Source organism: Lates calcarifer, linkage group LG20, assembly GCF_001640805.2.
Source record: "Lates calcarifer isolate ASB-BC8 linkage group LG20, TLL_Latcal_v3, whole genome shotgun sequence".
Taxonomy (NCBI): Eukaryota; Metazoa; Chordata; class Actinopteri; family Centropomidae; genus Lates; species Lates calcarifer.
The window spans coordinates 5,599,326-5,612,089 of record NC_066852.1 but is presented as its reverse complement, the minus strand read 5'-3'; the positions used below and the strand labels follow the sequence as shown (position 1 = coordinate 5,612,089).

At 38.5% G+C, this 12,764-nt stretch overlaps 1 protein-coding gene across 1 annotated transcript; it reads left to right on the top strand.

Annotated features, from left to right (window-relative positions):
• Nucleotides 1–1,990: 1,990 nt before the first annotated feature.
• Nucleotides 1,991–11,675, top strand: LOC108893139 (cilia- and flagella-associated protein 58-like). Its single transcript, XM_018690982.2, is given in 19 exon segments — nt 1,991–2,184; nt 2,565–2,834; nt 3,134–3,282; nt 3,372–3,522; nt 3,811–4,005; nt 4,136–4,273; nt 4,794–4,953; nt 5,488–5,570; nt 5,760–5,867; nt 5,869–5,952; nt 6,110–6,271; nt 6,377–6,523; nt 6,982–7,122; nt 7,218–7,441; nt 7,853–7,961; nt 8,135–8,239; nt 9,196–9,315; nt 10,066–10,190; nt 10,317–11,675. Coding segments are annotated over 19 exon segments (2,589 nt in total). The 5' UTR covers nt 1,991–2,178; the 3' UTR covers nt 10,429–11,675.
• Nucleotides 11,676–12,764: the final 1,089 nt, after the last annotated feature.

Below are 12,764 nucleotides of genomic sequence, written 5' to 3'. Positions count from 1 at the left end.
CTCATTATGACATTTAATGTCACATGTCACTTTGTCATCACTGGTAGGGCTGTGAACTAGCACAGTTATTTTCTTCTTATTGTCACATCCAGGCCAACAGCAAGTTTGGACATTCATGTTCACAAAGGTGTTGTTGGGTTTTTTTTGGGCCCAAAGTGATGATCACTAGACATCTGCATGGTGCAGGCTGTCTGAGCTGAAACTACACTACTACACTTTACAGCAGACTCCTACATATTCGTGATAAAGGTGAAATATCCAGTAGAGTTTTTGAGAGGGCCTTCCTACTCCTTTTATTAGTAAGACAAACCAAAATGGTTATACAGGAACTTTATCCTTAACCCTTAAACAGGCAGTAGAAAATGAGTTGTAAAAAATAATTTCATGTTACTTCTTATCTCTTTTGGACCTATGTAAAACATTTCCACAGTTTTTTAAAAAATATTTTGTATATTTTGGATTTTCTGAATTGCGTCTCCCAGGATACGCTGCCCTATTAAGGTAAAAACCAGAGTCAAAATGGTTAACATAATAATGTTTAATTTCATGAGGGGAAATATACATTGTTGTTTTCCCTGGTCATTAACATTATACATTCTAATTTTTAAGTTGATTTTATTCAGTTTTCCTAAATCATTTTTAAACAAGGTACATACAAATGAACACCACAATGATAATAGATAATAATCCCAATCAGACCCTTATGTTTAATTATACATATGTAATATGTACATAACTGTGCTAGGCTGTTTGTAAAAAGCAGTCATATAAGCAAGTATGCACCACAGTTACCTAGTTTAGCAGCATGCTAACAAGTAGCAGCTATTATGCATTTATGTACTAGCTGCTATCACTTAAATATCTAAAATTATTATGGATTGCACCTTTAAGAGGTTTCTTCAAGACTGCACATGCAAGTGTCCCTCAGTTAAACCACTCGGGAAAATACATCTAAAAATATGTAAAAATATAAAATATAGTTATACTGTTGTAATATACATACCTGCGCATGGTAATATCTGGTTTTGCTTATTAACATGCCTTCCAGTTTGAAACAACATACTGACACTAACCAGATTTCTCCCATTTCTACCCCATAATGTGGCAATGTATCTTAGAGGATACACACTTTTCAAAAGTTCCTAAATAACATCACAAACACAGTTAAAAAACAATATTAAGACAAAGGTTCTAATTCATTTTATGAACTTCTGTCGTTGTTTTATTGAAAATAAATATGATTAACCCATTAGTATGTAATTACTCATCCACTGGGAGGCATGTCCAGCTTCATTAGCGGCCATTTTGATTTCTGATCAGGCTGACTAAACAATGACAGATATCTTAAACAAAATCATGTGACCTAAATGCTAATATCAGACCAGACTTTTGATAAATGATAACTTGATTGGTGAAAACCTTCCATCATCCCTCCTACAGGTTATTAAAGAGTTTGTGTCTCCAGGTGCACATTGCCTGTTCAATGACAACAACATATTTTCTCAACATTTTACTTGTGAGGCAGGTGAAAACAATAACATTAATTGAGGATGCTTAATATGCCAAGTGGAGATGGTACATGGCACATGTTTCAAAACTCCATCAGTCTATCATGTCCCTCATTTGAGTCAACATAAGACTATATGGTTGAAACCCAAGCTTGGATTTACCATGTATCACACTGCTGTTACATTATGGTATTATGTTAATTATTCATTCATAGACTCATCTGAAATATAGTGACTTCACTGGCGTTTTGCCAGTTACTCTCTGCACACATGAACACTGGCATCAAAACATTTGTGAATCCTTGTGTTGTAATGCAATTTTATTCCTGTTTTAATACAGTTTAAAGAGCATTAATGAAACTGTCATTTATCCTTGGTAGACGGAATTATTTAGATTGGACTCCATTCGGTAAGAGCCATGTATATACACTGTACTACATGCACCACTTTACTTCATAGCAATGCATGTAGTTACAATGTTACTATGTACTCGTATATTGTTCAGTGACAACCTCCAGCTGCACCGACAATGCAGACCAGCGGTTCTTTTTCTCGCGAGATCAGCGGTTGCGTAGTAACCAACGTCAACAGGTCTATTGATAAAACTTAAACCAGGACTAAGCTACAGAGGAGGATTAACGAATTATATATTGACTTTTCAGTTCATATAATGGAGGTAAGTGTTCTTCCTAAGAAAAGTTTAACATGCTGACCTACAGTCATGTTAACTGAGCATTACAGCCTATTATAATACAGCGCCGGTTAAAGTGTCGTTAGTTACTGTCAACAAACTACGCTCGGGCAAATTATTAATATGCAATTAATTAGCATCTTTGCTGATGTTAATTTGTGGTTTTTATTAACTTTAAGCCACAGTAAGTTAAAGGGTAAAATACAAAGCCAAAAAAAAAAAAAGTTAGTTATTATTTTATTTCAGCTATGACAACTTTCACATAGCCTAACAAAGGCTACATGTGTAATCTGTTGTGTATCTGTGGAGTTCATTACTCCCAGACTCATGTTCACCTGCAGTCTGTGGCTCTGCTGTACATCCAGGAAACAGGACCAGTAGGAGAGGACTCTGTTGAGTCTTTGGAAGAGTTCCAGATGGTGCTCAGTGAGCTGATTGGGGACAAGAGCATGGACAAGATCCGGGTGGAGTATGAGAAGCTCATCCATGCTCTGAAGAAGTCTCGAGAGAACGAGAAGAGGCTAATGTCCAAATGCAGGGAGCTGAATGCAGAGATTGTGTCCACCTCAACTAAAGTCACAGCTGCCCTGAAACTGTCCCAAGAAGATGAGACAACAATAACTTCACTAAAGAGGGTACATTGCCAGAACATGGTCACAGAGAGGTTACAGTGTAGTGTAACATGTCTTATTTATTTATTATTTCTTGGTTTATAGCTCAGATTTGGCATCATTTCAAACATACAGATTATACTGCACTTGGATTCTGTAAAATTAAATGATGGCAATTGATGGTGTATGTAGTGTTTGCTATAGAAAGAATTGTGTTAAGTAATGTAAGTAATATTTTGTCATTTACTCCTTCTGGATTCCTCAGATTATGTTGATGTTAATTCAACAAGGTTTGGTAAGATTTTCCTTTCTCTAAACTGTAGGAGCTGGATAAAGCTTGGAAAATGGTTGATGCTGCTCATGATAAAGAGAAAAGGGACAAAGAAACCATCAGGAATTTAAAAGACGAAGTTGCAAACCTAATGAAAATTGGTGAACAACAAACTGGTGTCTCTATGGACCAAGAGCAGAGGTGAGTTATTTGTCCTCCTTTCCATGGTCTTAATTGTGTGGATACTGTGAGTAAAGTGAGTGGAACCAACTGTAATCAGTTTTTTTCAGTGATCTACTAAAAATGACTGAGGAGTTGAGAAAGGAGAGGGATCAGCTGCTGACAACTGTGGAGGGTCTGAGAGACAAACTGAGTAAGGCCACTGCAACCCAGCAGGACATAGAGACCCAAAGACAGACTGCCTTAGACAGTATTTGTCAGGTAAGTATGGGACAAATTCTCATTGACAGAAAACTGACTAATTTGTAATATGATTATAATTATGCTACATGTTTGGTTCAGACAATAGCAGTGTCTATGAGGTTTTTGTTAATGGAAATATTAACTGTACCCGATTTTGTGAAAAAAGACCGTACATGAGCATATATATATATATAGAAAAATTAAATCTGATTTTTAACTTACAAAGCTTACAAAACCTTACAAGTAAAATAAAATAAAATCCAGCTCTGATGCTAACTTGCTGCTTCTTGGGGTGTCTAAACCTAGCTCCAGCAGGAGCTCCAGGTACAACAGAATGAGATTTCCCGGGAGATGAGGCTGAAGGAGAAGCTGGACAAGGAGGTGAAGCAGCTGCACGTCGACATGGAGGCCAAGATGGGAGACATCAAGGCCTTGAATCTGCAGGGCCAAAAGGCCAAAGAGGAGCAGCAGAGACTGGAGCAGCAGCTGAAAGAACTAAAGGTGAACAGTTGAGTGAGATGCATGCTCTTTATGGTGTTCTGTTTGGGAAACCATCTGTGTCATCTTAGTTGAAAATATAGACATTTCGATCCAGCCTTCCACACCTCAATCCCTCCTCTGACTGTGACAGATCCTCAATGAGCGGTCCACCAAAGAGCTGGAGCAGATGCAGGTGAAGAACACCAAGCTGCAGCAGGAGTGTGAGCAGCTCTCATCAGTCAAAGAACATCTCTCCTTGGAAAATCAGCAGAGTGCAAATGAGCTCAAGGTGTGCATTTGTCACACACACATACGCACGAGCAACAAACTTCTGCCTCTCAAGTTAACACATCTGAATACCTGATAGGTTGTGTATGTTAGCAGTGTTTGTGTGTGCCTGTGCATGCATGATTTTGAATGTGAATGGAATAGAGGGAGTGGTAAAGTAACACAACTGATCGTGAGTTCACAGTCTTCACTCATCCTTAGGTGGGCAGGCCATAGTAATTATTTATTTGTTTTCTTGTCTCTTTAAGGTAAGAGGGAATAACCTTTTCCTAAAGTAGGGGATGATACCTGATAATAGATGACATGATTCTGTCCTACTGAGCCACAAGGGGGCACTGATTCAACATGTAATGAGCAAGTCAGAAGCAGGTCTATTGTGTTTTGACCTGCATCCTACTCCAAGAAAGCAAAGTCAGCAAAAAAGAGAAAAGGATTATTATTTTTGTCTTGATGGCTGTAGTCAGAGAGACACAAACTCCCTGTTACTTCTGTGTAATGCTTCATACAACCCCACCTGTCAGATGAGAGAAGAGGAGGTGACTCAGATGCGTCAGGAGATTGCTAAACAAACAAAGATGAGAGAAGCCATCCAGAAGAAATTACACCAGATGGAGGATCAGAAAGCTGATGTGGATGTGCAGAAGGAAACACTGAAAGCTCAGATAGCTGGTCTGGAGAAAGGTAAAGGGAGTTTACCTTGTGTATCATAGACATGGACATATGCTTTTAGACTGACATAAATGATGATCTTCTGTGCACCCAGTTTGTCCCTCATCACTGCTGCTGTGTCCCTGTAAGCTCATCAGTCTCACGCTTAAATGACAATGAAAGCTAAACTTTTAACTTTCATTCTAATTAATAAGAGTATAAGATGGGAGCTAAGGATCAAATAGACAATTAGCCAACAATAGATGAAAAATATACCCTTGCAGTAATTTTATATCAAATGCGTATAAACTGTTTCAAACCTTATTTAATTTGATTTATTTATAATCAAGTTATATTCACTGGTAAATGCACAAGTTTATATTTTTTCCAAGTCTATCTGAAAACATTACTCACATGTGTACATACCATCTATAGACTGAAGGAGTTATTAGTTATTAGTTGCAATCATAATTGCACATTAATGGAAGAGAACTAGTTGATATACACATGCAATGCAACTGGCTTTTATCATCTATACAAACTGTCTCCATCTTTCTCCCTCTGCAGACCTTGAATCTGCCCAAAAGCAAGTCGAAGTTGACAAGAAAGCCATAGACGAGCTGATCCGAGAGAGAGACATGTTAAACAAGGTATGCACTGTGCCTTGACCCACAGGTATTCTAATGTATTCTAGTCCTCTTCAGCTCATATTTCACTGCTGGGTATACAGTAGTGCATAATGAATGTGATGTAAATTACAGGTCATGGTACATTTAAAACCAGAATGAACATTTATTTACTTCTGTTCCGCAGCTTACGGTTGTGCTTGTTTCCCACAGAACATGATCAAAGCTGCACAGTCGACTGAGAAGCAACAGAACCTCGTGAAGCTCCTCGAGCAGGACAAGAAGACCTTGGAACATGAGATCAATGGATATCGTCAGGAAGGCCCAGAAGCAACGCAAGATCATCCAACAGCTGGAAAAAGAACGCGATCGCTACATCAATGAGACCAGCAGCCTCATGCAGAAGGCAGGTTATGAGGAAGAGCTAGCTTAGTGGATTTTTATTATTTGAATTAATTGTGATATTACAAGATGATTTATTAAACAATTAAATGTAGTTACTTAAATGGTTGAAAAACCTGCATCCATGGCCCATCTAAGTAGAATCTTCCTGTCTTCCACAGGTGCAACAAAAAATGAATGATGTTGAAGTAAAAGAGATGGAGATATTTGACTGGAGAAAGAAGGTCACTGAGGCAGAGTGCAAGCTCAGACAGCAAGAGAACCTGCTGGAGTCTGTTGTGTCTGAAAGGAACCTCTACAGCAAAAATCTCATTGAAGCTCAGGTAACAGTGTTGTGTTCCAGTCAGCCACAGCTGATCTTCAGATTCATTTCTGTAGTTTCCCATGTTTATATTCTGAATTTGAAAGTTTGCCTTCTTCTGCTTCAGGAGGAGATTGCAGAGATTAAGAGGAAGATGAAGACCATGAACAACCACGTCACCCGGCTGAGAGATGAGATCACTGGGAAGGAGCTGGCCCTCGCCAAAGATCAGCAGGAGCACAAGCGCTTAGAGAAGGATAACGAGTCCCTCAAGGTATTATAGTCTGCTGCAGTGGTTCTTCATGGACTGTGGTTCTGAGCCTCTCATCATCATTTAGATTGTTAAATATTTAGCACTGTCAGTAACTTCACTCTTCACTCAAAGAAAAGCCTTTGCCAAATGAATAAATGTTAATGTAAATCTTGCCCCCATGTATTAACATTACATTTATTTCATTTGTTGAAAGTTGTCTTGACTAGTACCACTGGGAACCACTGACCCACTTCTAAGCCACATAGTTTTCCCCTGTGGGGAGTTAGTAAAGCCAAAGCTCTGCTAACCTCATGACAAATTCATTACATAAAAAATAAAGTGGACCAGCCTGGGCTGGAGGTAATACCCTAAAAGATAATCATTTAGAGTGGTTTTACATTTTTTATGCCTACCTTCCCTGTACATTACTTATCATACCTAATTTGCATGTGTGTACCCATCTGTGTGTCCTGCTACAGGGGGATCTGCAGTTGATTAAGCTGCAGCTGGAAGAGACAAAGCAGCGTGTTGACAGTCAAAAAGCCGAACAGCAAAAACTGCAGAAAATTATAGCAGATGCTGATGCTGAGCAGATCCAACAAAAGAAACAACTGGAACAGGTAAAGAAGGAGAAGGAGGTAGACAAGAAGAGATAGAGAAAATGACAAGGACAGAGACTAGTGTCTGATTGTTTGTTGGTGAAACTTCTCTTAAGGTGATCCGAGAGCGGGACAACCTGGGGAAACAGCTACTACGGCGCAACGATGAGCGTGCCCTGCTGTATGAAAAGATCAGGATCCAGCAGTCAATCCTGAGCAAGGGTGACTTCCACTACAACCAGCGGATGGAAGACATCCGTCTGCTCAAGCTGGAGATCAAGAGGCTCCGGCGCAAGAAGAACATCCTGGACAAGACTGTACCCAACACTGAGGACCTGAGGTAAAAAAAAGAGAAGAGGGCCTGAGCAGGATAGAGAGACAAAAGAGAAGAATGTGGAATAGACAAGGAGAGGCAAGACACAAGCACTGAGCACAGAGAGCAGGATGAAGATAGAATGAGGTGACCTATAAAGTGTTGTATTTAGAATAGAAGTGCACGATTCAAAGAAAGATGGAGGAAGGTGGAAAGAGATCGAGGTAAGAGGTAGGAATAACCCCTTTAAACCTAAAGCCTCCAAAATCACAGTGAACTCTTCTCTATTAAAGCAACAACAACATCAAAAAACACTTCATTCATTACTTTGAACTAATATTTCAAAAAGGCTTATTATAGGATTATAATTATATATTATATATTATATCTGGGGCGTGTAAGTGCTGTGTGAATTTACATTGAACTGATGTGTTGTAGGCGAGAACTCTTCCACCTACAGAGGGAGCTGCTCAGAGAAAGGACAAGAAACAGCGTCCTCGAGGAACAGCTGAAGCCCATAAATATTCACCGATGGAGACGACTGGAGGTGAATGACTTGTTAAGGAGTGTCTGTGTGCTAACGTAAAGCCATAACAGCCTTAGCCTTTTGCAGTTTCACCTCTTTGCCTCATGGAAATGTGAACATTATCATGAATAAACCTCATTATTCACAGGAAAAGGTCTGACCATTAACATCTTGCAAATGACTCTCCCCTTCAGGGCAGTGACCCAGGCAAATACGAACTCATCCAGAAGATTCAGTCCTTACAGAAACGACTTATTGCCAAGACCCAAAAACTTGAGGAGCATGAACTTCTACTACAGGTAAATACATTGACACTCCTTCCTCAGTGTGTACACACGAAGGACACACACTCTTAATGTCATGAAGAAACACACGACATGAAAAGGAGCTGGTGTGTAAATTATTATCTCTATCACTGTTCTATGTCACTGTACTCAAGAGGTTATTGGTTATTGGTTATTGTGTTTTTACAGTGCAACTGTTCAGACTAACACTGAGAGGCAATGGCAGCCAAGTTAAGAGGCAGACCCTCAAACATGTCTTGTAGATCAATAAGAGAATAATAATAAGAGTTTATCCTCATCAGTCTTTTGTCCATTTTGTCATTAGGGCTTAAATGATAAAGCTGGCGATATTCATTTTTAATTTCCTAAAACAGCTGGGCACTGTAGATTTTCACAAAAGTTTCTCAAACAGGGGACATAAAGCAGCTGGTGGGAACTATTAATACACAATTAATACACAATTTTTGTTTCCCATAAGTATTGTGGGCAGCAGGTGGGACTGAGCTAAAAAAAGCGAGTGTGTGTGTTGATGTAATGTCACCCAGTACCACACCATTGTACTGGCTGACATGCTCATTCCTTGGCCAACAATGGAGCTCTACAGCACAGAGCAGTAAGATATATCAGACTTTGGCACACACACATTACTTGTTAGGAGGATAAATTCAGAGTTGATGTGGGCCTTCTCGTGGGATTTGTTGATCATAATATATGTAAATAAATATAGATTAATCATAGAATTATCCTTTTTATGATATACAGTGAATATTTAGTTAAAATGTATGTCCTGTGGTGCTTAGTTTGAACAGTCATTGCACTGCTGTCTCATAGTGTTGATATCTTTAAATATAAATTTAAAACCTACCTCTTTAGCTTATTTGTTTTCTTGTTTTAAATGATTATAGATTTATATTTGTTACACCCGTCTCTGTCATCTATTAAATGTTCTTTCTTCCTGTTTCCTTACCAAGGAAAAGGAGAAGCTGTATGTGGAGCTAAAGCACATTCTGGCCCGGCAGCCTGGTCCAGAGGCAGCTGAGCAGCTCCAGCAGTGCCAGTGGACCATCAGAGAGAGGACCAAAAAGCTCAAGGTCTTTAGTTACTATCATCTCACAGTCCCAGCATCCTTCTTTTAATCTTCTTGTTTCATGTTTCATGTTGTCTTTCTTGGTGTATTCCACTCCTTCATGTCTTTGTGGACACGACCCACATAATGTTAAGGGGGAATTTGGACCATTATTTCTCCACTTATAGGGAGAGTAGCTACAGTATTAAATTGTCTCTGTATCTAATCTAAATAATCAGCCTGATCTGTTAGACCGTTTGTCCAGCTTTGGAGATAGAGATGACTTTGTAGCCATTCCCAGATTTATGCAAATCAGCAGTTCTCGAGTGGTTTTTATAAGTCAGAGTCGTTCTAACCCACACCTCCAGTCTGGTTTCACTGACTGAACTCAACAAAAGCTAACTCCAGTCAGCTGAGGGCTTCACATACTTTTGCCAGCCTGCACTGTGAATTTTTGAATGATGTATGTTATCGGTTCAAATAGACTGCGTTTGTTTATAATTGTAACTGGATAAATATCTGACCATGTTTTAAGACACATTGACACACACCTAAATGCAGGTAATACCAAAGGATTACTCACTTTTTCTTGCCACTGTATGTGAATGGAAATCATTTTATGAAAAATTAGAATGTAAGCCACAATATGTTTCTGATCTAATTAAGGCTTTCAGTGATATGTCATACGTCTTTTCAAAGTCAGATCATTTCTACAAATTCAACATGATTTAACTGTACATACTTATATGTGTGTTATTCTTTTGTGATTTCACAGGTGTTGATAGCAGAGCTGAGAATGCTTGACTCAAAGATGAATGAATACAAAAGTGAGAATCAAAGATTGGCCAATGAGCTTGCAAACATCAAGAAGAAGTACCTCTGTCAGAAAAAGCTCCACAGGTGAGTTTAATCCATTGGTTTGTTTTGCATTTTGTCTCTGTAATTAAATACACAATTTATGTCATGTATGGGGCGTGTGATAGTTTTGTTGACTCTGATGACCTGATGCTCTGTGTGTCTCTCTAGTGAGCAGAGGACCAAGATTAAAGTGGAGCAGGTGGAACCCCTCCCCCAGCTGAGCAGCAAACCTCACTTCACTGGAGGTGGATTCAGGATCGACAACCCTGTGAAAAGATGAAGGCCATTACGAGAGAACATTTTTTAATTCAACTCTTTTACACCTTTTAAATCATTTGAAATGATGACATATCTGTTACCATATAACACTTTAACTTTGAAGCAACCATGTCCTTTCTGAAACATTCACAATGTACAGATCAAAAAAAACAAACAAACAAACAAACAAAAAAAAACAAAAAAAACAGAGAAACTTGACTCACTCTATCATTTTCTTGGTCATTCCAGTCCATTCTGATTATTACCCTGAAATCATCCAATATGATTTGTTTTACATGATTTGCAAAAATGGATATAATGTTGTTTAGCATCATTCTTTCCTCATTTCATATCATTTCTGTTTGCCCTGATGAAGGAATCAGGTCCAGTGAAGAGCTCTGATTCATCATGATGCTGTTTGAGTAAAGACCACAACAGAGTCATGTCCTTTTGTTCAATGTTCCTCAGACAGCACCTGTACAAATCTGCCAGGGCTGTGTGTAAAGCACTTTGACTGGATTACACGTTTTTAAACAAGTGCATTGCATTGCTGTTCAGAAACTGTTGATTGCAGTATATAGACTTGAGAGATTTAATAAACAGATGAGGTATATTGCAACTTTGTAGTTTGTCATAGTAGTTTTGGACAACCATTCACACCTACAGGCACTTTAGAGTCAAGAAGCTGTACCTGGAGAGAACCCACACAGACACAGGGAGAACCTGCAAACTCTGCACAGAAAAGCCTATCTTCTCAATAAAGGAAGGAAATCAGAACAGACAGATCAGAATTCAGGTCAGGTCAGCCACTGACTGCACCAGATCTTAATCAACTGTCATCTTTAAAAATAAAAATAAAAAATCCATTCACACCCAGTCTAGACAGCACACAATCTAGATGGGAAGACAGCAGCTCCCTGACTTCGTTGAGGACTTTCATATGATCATTATGGAAGAAGTCTACCTGCAGGATGCTGTGAAAGAATTATTTAATTACTAAATGTTGAAATATTGTAGACAGACTATTACCACATACTATACAATTAGGTATAAGACTGAAAGTTTCTATTGTATGTAAGAACTGAATGAGTGAATATCTGATCTGGTCACTAAAGCCAGAAAGCACAAAGTCAGTTTTTGTTGTTGTTTGTTTTTGGTCAATTCATATGACATTGTACTGGTGTCCTTTATTGGACAAGGGTCGGGGGTCAATTCCTCATTTTCTGTGTCACTTCTTATAATACTATCATGTTACCATTTGCTTATAAAGTGAGATATTATGTGGCAAACACACCTTTTTTCATCTGTTGAGCAGGTTATTACAATTACATGATGTTCCTGTAATTACCACTAGATGTTAGCAAAATACAGACTGACTGCACAAGCATTTTATATCTACTGGTGTACCTTTGAAATACATAGATGGAAATCTGTATTCTTATATTTACTTTTTTTTGCATATTTTAATAGATTCTATTACAGCTATAGGAATTCATTATATATGTATGTGTTTTCACCATAGTAACCCCAGGAGGTCATCAGATGCAGTATGCTGCTATGAGTGTTCTTTAATCTATAGAAGTTTAGTTCCTCTCTTTCTGTCTCACTTTGTCAGGTCATGATAACACAGAGGCAAACACACATTAACCTAGGCCACTGTCACTCCTATAACAGCATGGCTTCAGAAAACAGGATTTTTTTTCTCTCAGCTGGGGTGCACGGTATAAGCCATGTTCTCTTCTAATCCTTACAAATGTGGGATTTATATGCAGGAGAACACCTTTCTTGAAGGCTCATAAGGACTTCAGTGCTAAACAGTGAAATCAGATAATGACGTGGTTGAGTGGAATAACACCTGAACACCTAATCTCTTTCTATTCAAATTACAACCTGATGACAGCTGTCATTGTTTAATGACTACAAATACTTTTTTTTTCTACCGCTAAAGTGCATGCTGGTTAGATTGTGTTTATAATTCACTGCAACCAATTAACAATATTATGAAATGTAACGTAATGAGAATGTACAACTATCTTTCTGTCACACACACACACACACACACACATATGCTACATGTACTATAGCATATATATATATATATATATATATATATATATATATATATATATATATATGCGCTATAGTACATGTCCTCAGATAATGCCAGTACATTAGCAGCCAACTCCAATGTGTATACAGTAGTTGAAACAAGCCATAAAGTGAGAGTTCTCTCCTTCTTGTTCCCCCTTGTTGCTTGTGGAGTAATTCCTTTGCCAGTGCATTTACAGTGTAACCATGGCAACCAGCGTCTATGCAATGCTGGGCTGTGTGAGCTGTGTTGCTCTAGTAATGGGAGGC